We start from the raw sequence: 17,431 nt of genomic DNA on the forward strand, positions 1-17,431 counted from the left end.
ATACTTTAAGTTTCTTCATTTTAAAGACATTCGCTTTAACTATGAAACATATGCACGTCCAATGTGTCTGTCAGAGTGACCTCACTTTTTAAGGTATAAAGTTCAACTATGGATAACGTATGACAAATGATATAATTCTAAGGTGTGCTTAAATACCTAGCTTTATAGAATTGATCAAAATATTGATATTCGAATGAAAATTTAGGTTTTTTAAAAATGTAGAGGTACTTTCAAAAAGGTATATAATACATTTCCAATTTACTTATTAAGGCCATTTGCCGCTTATTTGTAGAATTAGTACAAAATTCAAATTCATTTCGAGTAAGTGATATTCTGAATCACGCAGCCAGCTTCATTAAAGGTAAAAGACAACAAACGATATACGTAACTGCTTTCTGAAACTTTAAAGGTAAACGGGTGGAATTTGATTACCTTCGATGTAATTAGGACATAGGAGTTATGTACATTATCTATAAGGTATGAGCAGTAGCGAATATAAACAGTATTGACAGCAGTCAATATAAACATTGAAGAGTCAATAACACATACTTGCCCAATAGCTATTTTTGCATATTCAACTTCTGAAATTGCATACGTTGCGAAATACATTCTGGAAAGTTGGACTCCGATTTCGTTACAGCGATTTCGTATGGAACTCACACTTCTCTACCGATAGCGAAATGTCATTACCACTTCAGCGTATGATTTTGATCAAAACGATTCACTCATACCATGTTCCCAACGATCTGTATACTTATATGTGATTATCTTTCGTTTCACATAGATGCTACTCCGATTGATAAGTCATGCCATTCGCTTTGCATCGAGATTATAGAATTATTTGATACTTTAAAAAATATTACATGAAATCTGTAGTTCATTTTCCGTCACTTAAAACGAACAATTTTGAAAAGTCACAGAGAAAATATTTGAAGAAAGGCAGGGTGAAGACTGAAATGATGGACGAAACGGAATGTGTTCATTCTGGATTCATGAATACATTTATTAGTGAGTCCTCCTAGTCGTAGACGTCGAGACATGCAGAAATGTCAAGGTCCTTTTCAATTTCTCAAACGAAATGCTCAACTTTTATTTCTACAGCCTGGTTCATCGTATGCGTACGAATTGGTAGAGGATCGAAAACATGCTGAAAAAGGACCACTTTGATGACGAGTTTGTACGAAAGTTCGTATCGCTACAAACAAAAGCATCAGCTAACGTTATGATGCAAAATCAATGGGAGTGCAATTTGTAATCAGAGCTACCCTTGTAATTGTATCAGTAAAATTGCCGCCCTCGACTTACACTAATAACAACAGAATTGGAGCAGTGACTGTTAGCGGTATATATTCTAGGGAGAAACAAAGATCAGTCGTGAATCGAACTGATAGTCGTTTTTGATCAGATGATATGGTCAGTACACGCATGGCCGACTACTCGGCCAACTATAACACTCTGATTTTCATGAAGAAAATATTACTGATACAACTCGGATAGAACATCGACGTACATTAAACAAATATTTTTACATTGGCTGATATTTATTTGTAATGATTGAACAGTAACCTAAATTGTGAATGGAATATCAATTTACTGCCTCTAAATTAATGGAGGTGTAAAAAAAATGAAAGGCAATTTAAATGTTTAATTGAAAAATTACTGCGAATAATGCTTTACAGAAACTTGCTATCCCACATTCTTATTAACTCAGGATTGTCCTATCTTTTTTCTACAACACTTGGCTAGAACTAGAAATCGAAATATTCGAATACTTTCTAAATTCCTTCTCCAACAGTAGTCTAGAATTTTTGAATGCTCTTGACTGTTTGATAAGAATAGACACTCAACCGAACAACCCCATGTACAGCATGCCCCTAACAACGATCTCAATGTAATCCAGGTAGAGTCGGTACGTGCTAAGTACGCGCAGTTAACAATTTCTTATCGCGATGTAGCCACTCCATGCTTCGTACTCTTGAGAACAGAAAACTACGTGTTCCAACGAAATCATTTTTTTTCACAATGAGCCATTGAACGTTTCACCGTGGTTGATGGGGTCGGCGGATTAGCATGTCTCGATAGAGGCCACATATACGGCAGAACGTGATACCGTTGTGACGCGATACGCAAGTCTGAAACATGGTGTACGAGATTTCGCTCGAACGAAGAATGATTCTGGCAGGAACGTCGTTCGAATGGCGACTACAAAGTCTTGGACACACGCCAAGTTTTTCCATGACTTTGTTAGGCCCCACGGCCGAGGTTATAAATTTTTAATTGGACTGCAACGTTTCACCGGAGCTCTCGGTAAATATTTATTATCCGACAATTACCGCGGGACAATTATTCGCTCCAAACGAGCGGTCGCAAACGCTAATCGAGAAAAGTTGACATCGGAAACGGGAAGAATTAATACCTGGCGATCAACGATATTACTTCGGCAAGCACCTCCGAGAGCCAGGACGTATATTCCAATTTCGATACGGGTCACATACAGATCAGCTACCCTTGCTCCCCCTCCTTCGCACTCTACAAGGAGTTAGCACTTCTTTTATGGACGTTGAAATTGAAATACCGAATTGCGGTAGTTTCGCGGCGACAGTATCGGAATGATATGTTGGAAATAAAATGGAATAAAAATTGCTGAAGAAGCTGCTTTCGCGCAACGTTTCACCGTGGCGAGGAAAAGGACAACGTATCAAGATAAATAAATACGTTTAGAGATCGCGGGGTTTATTCGGTAAGTTGCTTCCTCGCGGCATCGTGTCGACAGAATCTCTCGTGACATAGCAAACGTGACGTCTGTAGAAACAGACTGCAAAATTGTTTCGACAACTCTGTTTACGCGATGGAAGCGCGCGCCGTACGGCGAGTAAATACATCAGAAATGCACACCCTGATAGGATTATCGTAAACTTTTATGTAAAATAAACATTAACATTTTTTTTCACCGACTGGCCACTGCCAACGCAATGTTCAACCCGACGAATCGAATTTCCAACTATCGTTGTCGGATCAATAGCGTCGAAACGATATTCGACGTGCGGCTCTTTCCCCGCGAAAATAATAATTTGATCGATGGACATAAACCGGTTTAAAACAACGTAAACCGAGCAAGGATACCGGCAGCGCGTCGCGTTCTAATTGGGTACGTAACTTCACCGATGTGTGCAGTAATCCTCGGTTAAGTAGCTACCGAATCGGGTCCGTTCGCGAGCGCTCAACCGGGGAGGGTAACGTTTTTATTCCAGGAATTAACCCTTCTCATTTCGGTCTAAGGCTGAACCTCCAGGAGATGGAGTAAGGTACAACGAGAGCGAGCGAGATGAAATCACGAATGGAAATTAAAAATTTCGTACGTTTCATCGTATCTTCTTTAAAGCATTGCTCACGGAATCCTGAGGATCCTCCGATAAACGTGAGTCCCAACTTGATCTCGTTACAATAACTTTAAATTTCGTCCAATTTATTCTTACATATTGGTAATTCATACTCGAAAGCAGTCCTAGTCGTGTTCGTACTCAATTTAATCGAGGAATCTACGACGGTTCACTGATAACAATTGTACAACGAAAACTTGAAAGATTCAAATTTTCATTAGCGTACGAAATTCGATTCTGCGCGCGTCCCTTATTGCATTTGGCTGCCGGCCTTCGACTGCACGTGGCGAAGGGTTGCTCGCGTCGAGTAAACAAAAAATGCGGCTGGTTTAAGGTGGTAGCAATTTATCCGAGAATTGATAAGATATTTGAGGCTTACACGGCTCGTTTCTTCACGGTTGATGCCAAGCGAGGCTTGCGAGTGTAAGCCGTGACCTATAGGTGAGATACTCCTTTGTTTCGCCAACATTATAACCAGCTTCTTTAGGGGTCAAATGACACACCAATAAAACGATAAACGATTAGGATTAATGTATCGTCGACCGGTCGATGAGAGCAATGGGGCATACTCGGAAACACAATACACAGGTTAAATTTATCTTAGAGCCGAGCTCGAATGATAGTGTAAAGCCATAAATCTGTAGCGTAAAGCGGTACCTGATTTGTTGGCGGCAGTTGCCGTGTGGGTGAGCGTAGCTGCTGCGGTCAGCTTAGGCGGTTCTATCTTCTGCGGCACGCTGTGCGCCGGTATAGGGCCTGGATTCGTCATGGTAGTCATAGTTGTGGGCATCATCAAGGTCGACATGGTCAGCATCTTCTCGGCGTTCCTGCGTCGCCGTGGCGAACTTTTCCCTCGACGATACGTCACGTAACTTGGAAAGGATTACTCCTCCGTGGCACAGAAAGAATTTTCCACGACGTTACACTGCCGGCTGTCCACGGTTAATCGAGGTAGAAAAAAAAAGCGCTGGACAGGCGAGAGGTGGTCGCGTGATTGAAAACGTCCGAGGGGTTGCGCGCTTAGATCGATGGTATGACAGCGATCGCAGCTGCCGTGGATAAATCGCTGACGTTAACGTCCCGTGAGCGTGGCATCACTCGGATCAGTAATACTTTCGACTAACTGGCAGCCTGTCGTCTAACGTCGATGAGATCGGCGAGTCACTGCATATTATCGTTTGCGATTTCTCTATCCAGCGACGTCACAATGATCGCGGTAACTCTTCTTCCTCGCGACATTACTTTACATCGTCTCGCGACCGTCCTTACGCGTACCGATACCTCTTGACATTTGTTTCTTTCGAGGATTTCCGTTCACTTCCCTCGAGTTTGCTTTGCACGCGTAACTTTCTCGCAACGTTTCAACGTTTCGCCCTCTGCTTTCCGACAATACCAACGTCGCAAAATTATCGTCGAATTCACCCAAGAAGATATAAAATCTTGCCACGATTTCCTGTGATCTCTCACGCGATCCCTGGTTACGGATCAACTCGATTCACCGAAGCGCGACGCACCGTTTCCAAAACGATTACACGTGACCTCGCTCCCCTCTCGAATTCGTTAACAAACCACCAACCGAAACTCTTCCCTCGCTGGATCCTATCCGTCACTCACAAAAGTTGTCGCTTTACTTTCCCGTAAACCTCTTTCCTTTTTCACACTTGCACTTTCCAGGCCCTCGGTAAAATATTCCCTACCTCTGCGTCAGTTTTCCAAGTGTCAACACGTATACGTAGAGTGTGCGAACGCACGCGGCTCTGCGTGCGGCGCGTCTAGACGGAGTGACACAGCGACGCGCGTCGCGACGACTGATATCGTTGACACTCAACTGGTTTGCGACAGGAAAACGTCATCGAGTAGAACGGCTCGGTATCTCGACGTGCTAAAGCACAGGTGTTTGCGTTGCGAGGGGGGGAGGGAGAAAGTTGACAGGAACGGCAACGACGACGGGAACGTTGACGACGAATAGAACGACGGCGACGACGTTCTCTACGCTCTCCACGCTGCGCGCGTTACGTCACGTCCGGCCGAGCGTAGAGTCGGAACTCGTCTGGCGGGGAGAGCGCGAAGGGACGCCTGCCTTTGCCTGCCTGCCAGCCTGCCAGCCCTGGACGCCCGCCGTCGCGACGCCCAGAGGCGCCGGCGTTCCCGAGCGTCCGCGAAATCGCACGAGTTAAGACGCGAGCCAGTAGTCGCTCGCTCGCCGCCAAGCCGAAAGGGTTGTTCGATGCGGCGGCCTATGCACCAGTGCGCACGTATTGTCGTAATATTTACGAACCCTTATTACATTTATTTATTCATCCTTTTCGTTTTTAAAGGAATACATAATTCGTCGAAAGTAAAATTTAGTTTTCAGTAACCTCGCGTTCGGGTTATCGTCGATATATTCTTGTATAACGCGCGACATCGATCTATGAACGTTAACAAAATTTACGTATTTAAATATCGAAGTTGTGTTGTCATGTTTATTAATTTGGAAATATTGTTTCCAGTGCTTCGTCTCTGCAAACCTTTTGTAATGTATCGGTTGTATCTTCGGAATACGTATAAAATTGTTTACCAACTGTTAATAAAATATTAAGGGAATGGCATGGTTATATATTGTTGATGTATACTGGCTTGTAATAGTTACGAAAACTATATTGGCAGAACTGGTTATTATAGGCCACGTAGCCACGTGCTGTTTACGCTAATTACAATTCTAGTAAAATAGTAAAATTAAAATATCTAGAAATTGTGTTATTATGTTAACATGTATTCGTATTTTTAGTTTATGAAGGAATGGATATTTTTTAAACAAACGATAAAGAAGCAATCATTTCTGCGATATATGATTGACGTACGAAAGGTAAGAAGAATGGCATAGATTTGGAGGGTTAAAATATTTAACGCAGCAACGGAAGTTTTAACTACGTGAGTTTGGTTACTTTGATACTATTATATTATAATAATAGCCAAGAATAGCCAATACTTTAATTGCAATTGGTTGGAGTCAGTATACATTAAAAATAAATGTATACTCGTTTTTCTATCGATATAAATATTTTTAATTTATTAACTCTTTAAAAACAATTCTAGGTACACTTTGAAGGAGACCCAATCTATGAGATCCGAAACTAATACGGTTGTAGAGACTAAATTCACAACTACAGAATGTCATACTAAACAAAATTAATAAAATTGAACTAAGATAAGGCAGGAACAGAAAAATAATTATTTATTAGTATTTATTATAATTCTTTTTGGAAGTAAATAACAAAGGGAATAATAATTGTAGGAATGATATAGAAGTCGAAAGTTGGATACACGTCAAGTGTAAACGAAAGTTCCTTACTACATATATCAAAACAATTGATTAGTATGAAAACACGCGATCAATGTTTGAAACATTCAAAGTAAAAGTTATGGTATCCTAAGGAATATGTGTTTTTATTTAAATTCATTCTTCATTACAAATAATGAATCTAAGGAAGTAAATAATTAATGAACATTTCAGGAAAGACAAAATGAAGATAGAATCTTTTACATATAAAATTTACAATTAAATTCACTAGAAGAGAGTTAAAATTGCAATTTAAGCAATTTATTTGACAGTGATTTCACAAAATCAAAAATATCAGGAATTCATATTTATAAAATATTTTCTACGCTTCATAAGTACAGTAAAAAAACTAAAAGGAATATAAATTTTATGAAAACATAAAATAGTTATTCAGGAAATAATATTATCTAGATTATATTATCGATACTTCGTAACTTTTTATAAGCTTAATTTGTTAACACTTTGCAGCGAGCGATTCTAGCGCGCGACCTAAAACTGGGAGTCTCTTGCGAACTACAAAAATCTATAGCTGGTTGTCGCAGGCTCCTGGCATTTGAATGAAAATGAAAACGACGAACTTTACTTCGCAATATGCTTGTTCGGAGCTTATCGCTTATTTGGAATTCACGATAATGTACATATAACCAAACCATATAGAAAACATTTCAAATTTAGGGTAATTGAAATATCAAAATTCTAAAGTTTGTAAAATTCATGAAATATATTATTGTAAGGTATAATAATGAAAGTAGACGCCTGGTTCCCATCATTGTTTCACGCGAGATACAATTTGGAAACGAGCGCTGAATATTATACTTTTAATTTGATTTCTCATCTTACTATTATTCATTTTAATTTATATACATATAATAAAGTGTAAAAGAATCGATAGTTAATGACCATAAGTAAAATGCGCGACGTTCCCAAAATGATCGATACGTTTCTACAGAAGACTTTCAGCCTACGAAGCATGTTTTTACTTTTAAGAGCCCGTACTCGCTTACTACTATCTGCGGTGCAAACGCTTCGCATGATGTCATGGAAATATTCACATCACTCGGAATACTCTACAGATATTTGAACTTTCGGCGATTGGCAGCGATATTTCCATGGCTGTTGATGCTTATCGACTACTGCTTCAGAGTGGTTACAAACGTGTCACGACATAATAGTACCACGTTACTGTCAATTTGTTTGCTCGTCGATGACACATCGAAATGTCTAGTGAAACATACACTGTTCTTAAGCATGATGGACAAAAATAATGAATTATAAACTCATACAATATGATTGAACATTTTCCAAATACATTGATTGAAACAATTACCAGTCATAAGAGTTTAATTTGTCACGTAAGGAATGCGGCCACTGAAAGATGTGTTGAGCTTTAGTGAAGTGTAGTAAAATCTCCTACCGGATCCTAAGACAACCTATCCTCAAGGACATGGAATATACTCTTTTACAGTGTCTATAGCGGGTATGCCCCGGCAAAGAAGGAATCTTATCTTTGAATCTTCAATATTCATCAAGAACTTTCGACTGAAGGAATTCCTACTCGAATAAATTTACCTTCAAAGGGAATCTAGTACTTTCGAAGTAAATGTTTTTACTTGCAATTGTATCGCAAGGAGCTACAAACTATTTCATAAAATATTCTTTTATATTTATCAGAATTATGTGTTACAGCTTACGTATTTCTTTGATTATGTTTTTGTTACTGTTTATTTAATGGAGATTTTATAAAATTTTTGCTAATTTATTGACCATATGCTCACTTATTTGAATTCATATTTCTTTGTATTTAAAATTTAGCTGAGAAGGATTGTGTTTATTACAGAGTTTTGACATGGCCTTCCATTAACCATATGTAACAGACGTTTTATGAAAAAATAAAACATTTCGCTCTTAACATCGAGTAAAAACATTATCGTGTACCCATATTCATCCATTAAATATTTCATTGATCAAAAAGTTTCACGAGTTTATATTAAAAAGAAATCACATTGAACCAGTTGCATCATCATTATTTATCAATGTGAATGTGATGTTGATATTCTTAGAATATTTAAAAATTCACTATTATAGAGGAAAGCACACTATAATAATAACGTGCAGTTAGTGCGTAAATATCGCTGAAATTTAATAAACTGCAATGAAGTTCAATGAACATTTGGAAAATTTGATATGGTTCAGTGAAGTTTAATAGACGTTATTGAAATTTAATAAACTATATTGAAATTTGATTTCAATTTTCTCAGTGATTGCCTTGCTGGTCTTATAGCACTAATGATTTCATGGTACTAGAAGAGAAAGTGACATTATGATTATGACATAGCGTGGTCAACACATGGAGTATTTTTAATACTTTTGTTATAAGTACCAAAAGAGTAAGTAAAGTGTACGAACGGTTTAGTCGCCTAGAGCGCGCCGTCTGACCCGTTACTGGCTATATCTACTTATCCATTAAGTGGCGCCGCTTACTGGTGGCCGATCGAACTAGGGTGATTGCAATGCTACTCTCACTTCGGATACAGAAAGGATTTCACCCTTGTTTTCGGTAACATTGATGCAAGGCAAGAAGAGAAGCTACCGAATGATGTTGCAATTTCGCAGTTCTGATGCGATATTTCAGCCACACGTGCCTCTGAATATTGTAATTATATTCTTCGCTGCTTTTTAACGTTCAAATTACATTGTATGAGGTAAATATAACGAAAAAAATAAATTGTAGAGAACGACATTGCAATAAATGCTTCAGTGAAGTGAATGTTAACATAAGCTAAATAGTGCAAACAAATAAATTTTGAAAATGTGTTTCGTGAAACGTCAAAATTAAATTCTTGGGAAAGATTACTTCCAGATTTATGTATAATTCGTGTTTAATTATTTTCATTGTACACAGAGATTTCTTTACTCTATCTCCTCAACTGCATTCGAAGTAAATTGTTAAAAAAAAAGTTCTGAGCCTCATTCGATTTACAATGAAAATTTAACGTCAATAAGTCAAAGAGTAGATACTTGATAATACCAACTTATGCATCTTTCGAATTCAACGGTACTTGTAGCTTAGGTTCGCCTACATTTACTCCAAATTCTACCGAGTTAACTGAAACACTATGCGTGGTACAGAGTAGTGTTCTATAACGCGAGAATTTATTTTCAGACCTACCGCAATGAATTTACGTATGATTAATCATCTAAAATTTGCTGCGCGCCTCATGTGTATCTTGCCAAGCGAAATCCGTTTAGTGAACAACGTTTCTAAACAAAACAAAAAAAAAAGTCGCGATGTAACACGGCACTTGGGTGTACAAATATTTCTAACTGTCATTACTCAGCTTAATTTACAGAAGTACTTGCACGAATCTAGGAGACGTAAAGTAGAATGAGTAGCAACGAACCCGTGAACGTACGACTTGTTTGAAAAATAGATTACAAGCTTCAGAGGTTCGGGTCCACACAATTCACGTCAAGTTTTCAAAATAGAAGTGGCTTTCGACGAAAAGACTGTTATCGATGGACGTTTTACTACGCCGAATACATACGTCTCGTAACTGGAAAGGATTATTATGACTTAGAGAAAGTAGACAGTTTTACGTTCTGGTTGAAATTCTGCGTTCAGTGGATGTATTCTATGTTCCGGACAAAATATTCGAGAATGTTTTCTAGTTCGTAGGTTATCGTTTCTGAAGATAAATGGTATTCCTGATTCTGTGGAATACTAATACTTTGAACAAAATATTGGGTCAGTGAATTTTATAATAATAATAATAATATTTACTCCAATGATTGGTTTAATTTTCCAATTAGTTTTAATTTTATGTTTAATCCAATTTCAATGCGGACATTATCAATTTTAGCCCTAGAACCAATATATATTAAATTCATGAATCTTTACTTGTAATTTTGTAATAAGCAATCAAATGGAAACTCGGACCATGTAATTGTACGATTAAATGGAAGGTAAATATTTGCCAGCCGATAATTTAAATATCAAAGAGAGTCAATTGTTACAAGCGAAGTACGAAACACAGGCTTGCAAAGGCTCTTGATCACGAACAAAAACTGTTTATTTAATTAAACTAATACAACTGGTAAACTAATTTATATGATCACTTATACATTACAATTGTAACAAGTAAACAATAAAGATTCTATTATCATTGTTTATTTTGAATGTGTTCATTACATACTTCACATAATTTTTTGAATATGATGTTATATTTTCGCATATATTCCTATGATGGTATTTTTATATTTCACAAATGTTACTCGTATAATTCGACATGTTTTAAGTACATCTGCAGTCCAGTTATATTCGTGACACCTGAAATCTGGACACTTTCCTACCTCCCGTTTAATTTCGAGCACATATTTATGCCCAATTAATATTTCTATTACCGAATTGTCTTTATCACCAGCTAGCTAAAAATATAACTCTTTGAGCATAGATAAATGCATCTGAGACAGGCATTGAACAAGAGCTATTGCAGAAATGTTTACGCAAATGCACTTGTTATGCGAGCTGTGCATCGTTATGCATCTTTAATCTAACTGGAATCATGATGAAATTCCAGAATGTGGTAAGATCACCTCGGTCTCGCGTCTTATCCCGATATTCAGAGAATGCGACTAACGTTGAGAAGCGTCTTAGTGGCTTGCGGAAGAGCTCTGGCTCATGTTCAAACTCATAAATAATTCCGTTTGTGATCGTGGGCGTAGCAGTTGTCGAGTCGATGGAAGGAGGAGACAAACCGAGATGCGAAAGGTATACGTGGTGACGCGTACACGACTGCTATAGAATCTATGAGCTATTGGTATCAACCTGCCAAAATACAATCTACTACTCTTCACGTTCGTCTTGAAACACTTTTTATTCCGCTTTTTATCGCGGTCTCTTCCGTAAAGGTCAGCAACCTATAAATCTCGCTAAATTATCGCAACTCGTGATTAGAGTAAGATTGAGATAAGATTTTTTTGAGATCGATGCAGTCTGGAAACGTTTTCTCCTATACAGGAATTTTGAGTGACAGTGATGTATATTGTACAGGTATTTACTATCAGAAAATACTTAAACTATTTTGTTATTATTTGGGAATAAGAAACGATATATTAAGCAAAGTATGCCTACGATAACAACTCGATAATAAGTTCGTTTTTTAAAAAGTTATTCACTTATCGAGTATTTATTTGCTGACGCTTGCGAACGCTATATTTTTATTTTCCATCATCCCTTGTTCAAGCATTCTTTAAACAAATGCACTGCAGATATCTCTCAAGAAAACAAACGATACGATTCGAATGGCTACCGCCATTTCATTGGTAACGCTGTTCGAAGTAAAAGTTTCAGAGGATTATCGATCCAGACGTCGATAAATAATTTTATACAGGAATCAAACTGATGCGATAGGATGATATATGAATGCGCAAACATCTGTTTCGTACCCAAAAAGCATAAATATTAAATGGCATCTCGCGGTTGTATAAATTTTTGACATGAACTCGCATATCGGAGTGGACAGATTAACGTGCTATCATAATTAATTTCCAATTCGTCCGCGGCGTGTCGAAACAGAAACGGAATCAACATTACCATATTCGATGCCGCGTCGCAAAGAAATATTTCCATAGCGGTGGTTCCGTTGCGTCTAATTGAATTATACGTTCATAGCCGGAAGCTACACACGAAACATGAAAATAACGAGGGCAATATACCTACTTACTTTCTATCAAGGGGAGAAAAATGGGGCGGACGAGTAACCGAGCTAAGAAGAGTTGGCCCGATGCAAACCGAGCAACAAAAGTTTCCTCAGAAGGATGCCGATACAGCAGGATACACCATTATACCAGAAAAGATTTCTCATTATCCAACTAAAATACCGAAAAAAAAGAACATCGAACACGACAATGAGGTTGTGTTAGCGACAGCGACCAAAACCCCACACGCCTTTCCCTGGGTATTCTGTGATCAGTTTCGCATCGTATTCATCTTTTCATTCCCGAATAGGAGAGAATCCACGACGCGCGGTCGCTGGTTGATTGCGAGTCTCGAGAGCGAAAGAAAGCGACCGTGGCTTGGGCGATTTTTATTCTCCGCATATTAGTTTAAATTCCTTCGTAAATTGGCTCTTTTACGGGAAATAGCCCGGAGATGGGGCTCCAAAAGGGGGCACCGGCTGGAACAGAGTCGTGAGGTTCCGCGCGACGACGGAGAAGAGAAAGAGGAAGGTGGTACGGTACACAGATGGAAGTAGATGGAAGAACGGAAGATGAGCCTCGGGCGATTCACCCGACATTGCTATGTTGCAGTAATTGAAGCTAATTAAGAACTCTCTGTGTCTCCCTTCCTCTTTCAATCTTTCTCCCTCGCACGCCTCTTCTCGCTGTCTTGTGCACTGCAAGACTCGTTCCACGTTTTCTCCGGAGGGTAGGATGTAACATCCATCCACTACGTCCTTTCCTTCGAGATATCCTTTCCTTGTCTTCGACCATCTAAGAAGCTACGTCAAACAGCTTGGCGCGACGGCGGCACCAGCAGTTCGGGCAGTTTGTAGGCAGCCGTAAACATTTCTTTTCTCTTTTTACGTTCAGCTGTATTGTTTTCCGGTGCATCGACGTGCTTGATGGTCTTCTTGACGTATTCATGCCAACGCTCGAGTGCGGTGCGGTAAACTCAAAGTTGTAGTAGCAATGAAAGTATGTAAAGAAGCAATTATTGAAATGAACTTTTAAGAAGAATGTAGAAAGGAATGTGAACCGCTGTTAATCCTTAGAAGCCTGATTTTCCAAATTAAATTCAAAAACAAAATGTCGATATGTTTATTATTTGAACCATGACGTTTGACAGCTGACGTTTACTTTTTAACTTTTGTTCGAAGGAACATTATGAAATGGTAACATACATGCAGCCAAATATTAATACATATTTACTGGTATATCTTTTTAGTTAAAGTTCCTATTTCACTGGTATTTAGTGCATCAATGAAACCGCATAGCGTTATCTCGTTTATATCCATCAAATCGCAACGTCTATACCTATATTGGCGAATGGACTCAGGCAGTGAATCTTCGGCCAATTATATAGTAGCCAGATGCTCTGTACATTAGCATGCTCCTTTAACGAGTTATCCACCTCGAACCAGGATATTGTCTCCCGAGTTTCACCGTCGTTACCACGCTCGCTTAGGTTTGATCGATGACTCCTCCGTCGAGCTGATAGGGACATCGGCTGCAACCCACTTTGTACTAGGTATAGGAAGTTCATGCCTCTACTCTACATACACGTGCGTCGAGAACAAGACGAACGGGATAGGTTGTCCATGCGAATATACACGATGCGAGGACGCATATCAAAATTTGTAACCGCTCATTGAACTACCTTTTTCACCTAAACAAGGGAAACGATCTGCTCCTCCTTTCGATTAGGTTTCGCTATCTGCGATGTCGATTAAAAATAATCCTTAGCGAAAAATTTCCGTTCTTCCTTAAATTTCTTGTATTATTCGCTGATTTTGTACCATTACAGTTCCAATTAACGACCTTGACGTTGAAATTCAATCTTCCATATCATCCAATACTTTTGTCTTTATTTATAGTATTGTATCTTATTCTATTTAATAATATTTGTCACTTCCCTTTATTCCTTATTCTTGTATTACTCGCCGATTTTGTATTATTATTATAGCCACAGTCGTGGATACTTGTATTATTTGCCAATGCAATATACTATCTTTGTTTATTTTTTATACAGACGCACAGTGCACTGAACATATGGAAGATATGGACAAAAATCAAATGAGTAGCTAGATAATGTTTTTAATTTTCTATTTTGTTAAATTACATATAATAAACTTATTAAAAGTGTTTTTCTAACAATTACAAATTATTCAGAGTCATCAGTATCCGAATCAATTGACAAGTTTGAAATAAAATTAAAAAAAAAAAAAACTTAAAAACTTCAGATTGAACTTTTTCCGAACTATCACTTAACTTGAAATAATTCGAAGTGAATTTAAAACTTTCCAAATTCCTAGCATTTCTCGGAGTGGAACGCCACTTAATGAAAATATCGTTGTTCGTTAATAGCGTGTTTTCTATAAACAAAATTTTATTAGAATTAGAGGGGCGAATTGGGGCAGAATTTTCTTTCATAATCTTTTACTAGGCAATCCAATAAAGAGTCTAAGCTAAAAATTCTAGAGACGGTTTTACCTTTTTTGAGAAAAATCAATTTCAAACTCTTGTTCAGAAGAAAAGGAGATAGTGACAAATTTGAAATTAAAAAAATGGAAAAGTGTTCAAAATAGTTCAAAATTATTTACCACACATCGTGAGACTCGTTTTGAATACGATAAAAAATAATACGGAAAGCTGAATAAATGTTTTCGGTTGGAGAATTTTTCGTAAGCTTTAAACTCAGTGGCGCCACTATGGAGAGTGAGAGGTACTACAACTGTGATCTCCAGGAAAAGTCGCGAAATACAAGTGTACTTACTAATCCCAGTAGCTAAACAAAAATTTTCGAAAACTTTTTTTTGTACTTTTGTCCATTGTTCGATGCACTGTGAGACGTGTCGATTAGATGGATGTGCTTCCTATGTATTTGATTTTTGCGTCATTCTGCGTTTTGCTATCGTTCATCATAGCAATTCTGAGTCGCGCCGAATCGTTGAACCAGGTAAACAATTGTCCAATCGCTTTACGCATCAGGAATTTGTAAATTCGCGAATCGGAAAGAACGTGAAGTGAATGTGATTCAAAAAAATTGTACCTTTATTTCCGAACCATTTTTCGAGCAACGAAGTCCAATTTCCGCGGTTTCTAGGAGTGGCAAGTACAGAGAGTACACGAATTTATTTTCGCATTTTATGTTCTAACGGGAAAAAGTTTAGCGTGTATTCTTTGTTGCTGTGCGCGACAGAGCCTGAAAAGCAAATTGAATTCAAACTAATTAACAACTGTTTGCGTAAACCAGTAATATATGTTTCTTTATTTTCACGTTTATGCGAATTTAATGCAAAAGTAAGTTTTTACGTGACATACGAAATTATAAATGCGAGTAACGGGTATTATATATTTTAATAAAAGGTTCCTGAAAAATGTTATGTTTTATTCTATTTTAATAATAATATACTTATTTCACAATAAAAATTTAACGAAAATATAAGTTGGAAAACAAAAGATATTTTATATTTTGGATTTAATATCTGCGTTGTTCATTGATCATAATTTTGGAATTATTGTTCAACAATAGCACAATTCTGACTGATGTAAAAGATAATAAAATTGAATTATCAATCTGTCTACTCATCGGGACGAAAAGCCTGTTGCTGAATAGCGTAGTAGGTTGTAGATTTTCACCGGCATAAGAATCCGTTAAAAATTTTGTAGCCGAAGAGAATGCAAGGCTAAAACACAAGATATATCTGTTAATCTTCTAAGTAGTTTTAATAACTTATATCTCGTGGTGTGTGTTTTAGAGCTTCGCACAAAAGAACCGAAATGACACAGGGCTCCTTTCGCATACTAAACAAGAGTTACAGCATTTAGTAGCTGTAACTCACACCTTATCTCACATGAAATTTTATGTAATCTATTTGATACGTGCCATGGAGAAAGATTCATATTTACTTCATTCCATTACCAAACGAAAAAATATCTCTCATCTACAGTCCAGTTTCTTTTTGACAAAATACGTACGAATTTTTGAAGCAATGGTACAACGATGTAGTGTATTGCTACTACCTTTTGACTTGGAAACAGAAGCCACTATTTTCATTTACGCGTATGTAACTCTTGAACTACAAAAAATATTGGAAAACTATTTTTAATAAAATTCAAAATGAAAATATGTCTCTTCTCTTTGAATGAAATGTTGAAATCACTCAACGTGAAACAGTAAGAATTCAATTTTCAACAAAGGAAAGTTTTGTCGAACTCTTTTTAGTACTAGTTTGCAGGTATTTGAAAGCAGTACAAGTGTTGTTTAACACATTAATCACAAGTCTTTTTGTTTTTCATGATCAACTATGTCGTTTGATCAGCACGTATATGCAAGGGTTAGATTGAAAACCATCCTATAGACGCCAATGGCTGTAGCTGACTTGTGACTAAGCAATAATTATTTGACAAATTGTACATATTCCTGTTTTACATACGCGATATTACATTCTTTTTAACCCAGGACCGATCTTTCTTTCAGTAATGTATCAAGCTCACACAATTCCATCTGCTGGTGGACATTTCGGTTAACCACGTTCAGCAATCCTTGGCTTAGATGAGATTTGCGCTTCTGTACCGACTCCCATATGATACAGCCATTTACTTAATGCACCCCTGAGAACCCGTTGACCGCCGTCTACCAGTTAATTTGTAACTGACGACCTGTCAGTGCACGTCTCTTATGAGTGAATAATAGATACTCGTTTTCTAAACAAAAAATGACAAGTAACACACAATTGAGAATTGAATATTTATTCGGCAAATAATTAAGTAAAATTTTTCTAAAACTAAATTCTTAAATACAAAATCTGAAACATTCCAAATTACGAATTGATATTTATGCTTCAACCAAAAGTACACGTGCGGCCGTTGTCACCAAAAAGCATGCATACGTCAAATGGTTAGCTACGTTAACTCGGTTCACGTGCTTGCAAAAGTCTCCATGTTACGTACGCATACTCTTATGCTATTTTCACGTACAGCTTCAATTTTCGTGCAACCAGAGGCT

The 17,431-nt window shown here is 37.6% G+C and overlaps 1 protein-coding gene across 5 annotated transcripts in view; it reads right to left on the reverse strand.

Moving 5' to 3' along the window:
- Positions 1–17,431, reverse strand: part of LOC128881777 (nucleolysin TIAR) — a 504,665-nt gene that overhangs the window by 205,657 nt on the left and 281,577 nt on the right. The window contains exon 1 of one of the 5 annotated variants that reach the window (XM_054133129.1): positions 4,038–5,426. The exons of the other annotated variants lie outside the window; for them this stretch is intronic. Coding sequence (XP_053989104.1) covers positions 4,038–4,194 — 157 coding nt within the window. The 5' untranslated portion in view covers positions 4,195–5,426. Of the gene's footprint in view, positions 1–4,037; positions 5,427–17,431 lie in introns of those variants that run through there. 5 annotated transcript variants of the gene reach the window in all.

Source organism: Hylaeus volcanicus, chromosome 1, assembly GCF_026283585.1.
Source record: "Hylaeus volcanicus isolate JK05 chromosome 1, UHH_iyHylVolc1.0_haploid, whole genome shotgun sequence".
NCBI classification, from domain to species: Eukaryota; Metazoa; Arthropoda; class Insecta; order Hymenoptera; family Colletidae; genus Hylaeus; species Hylaeus volcanicus.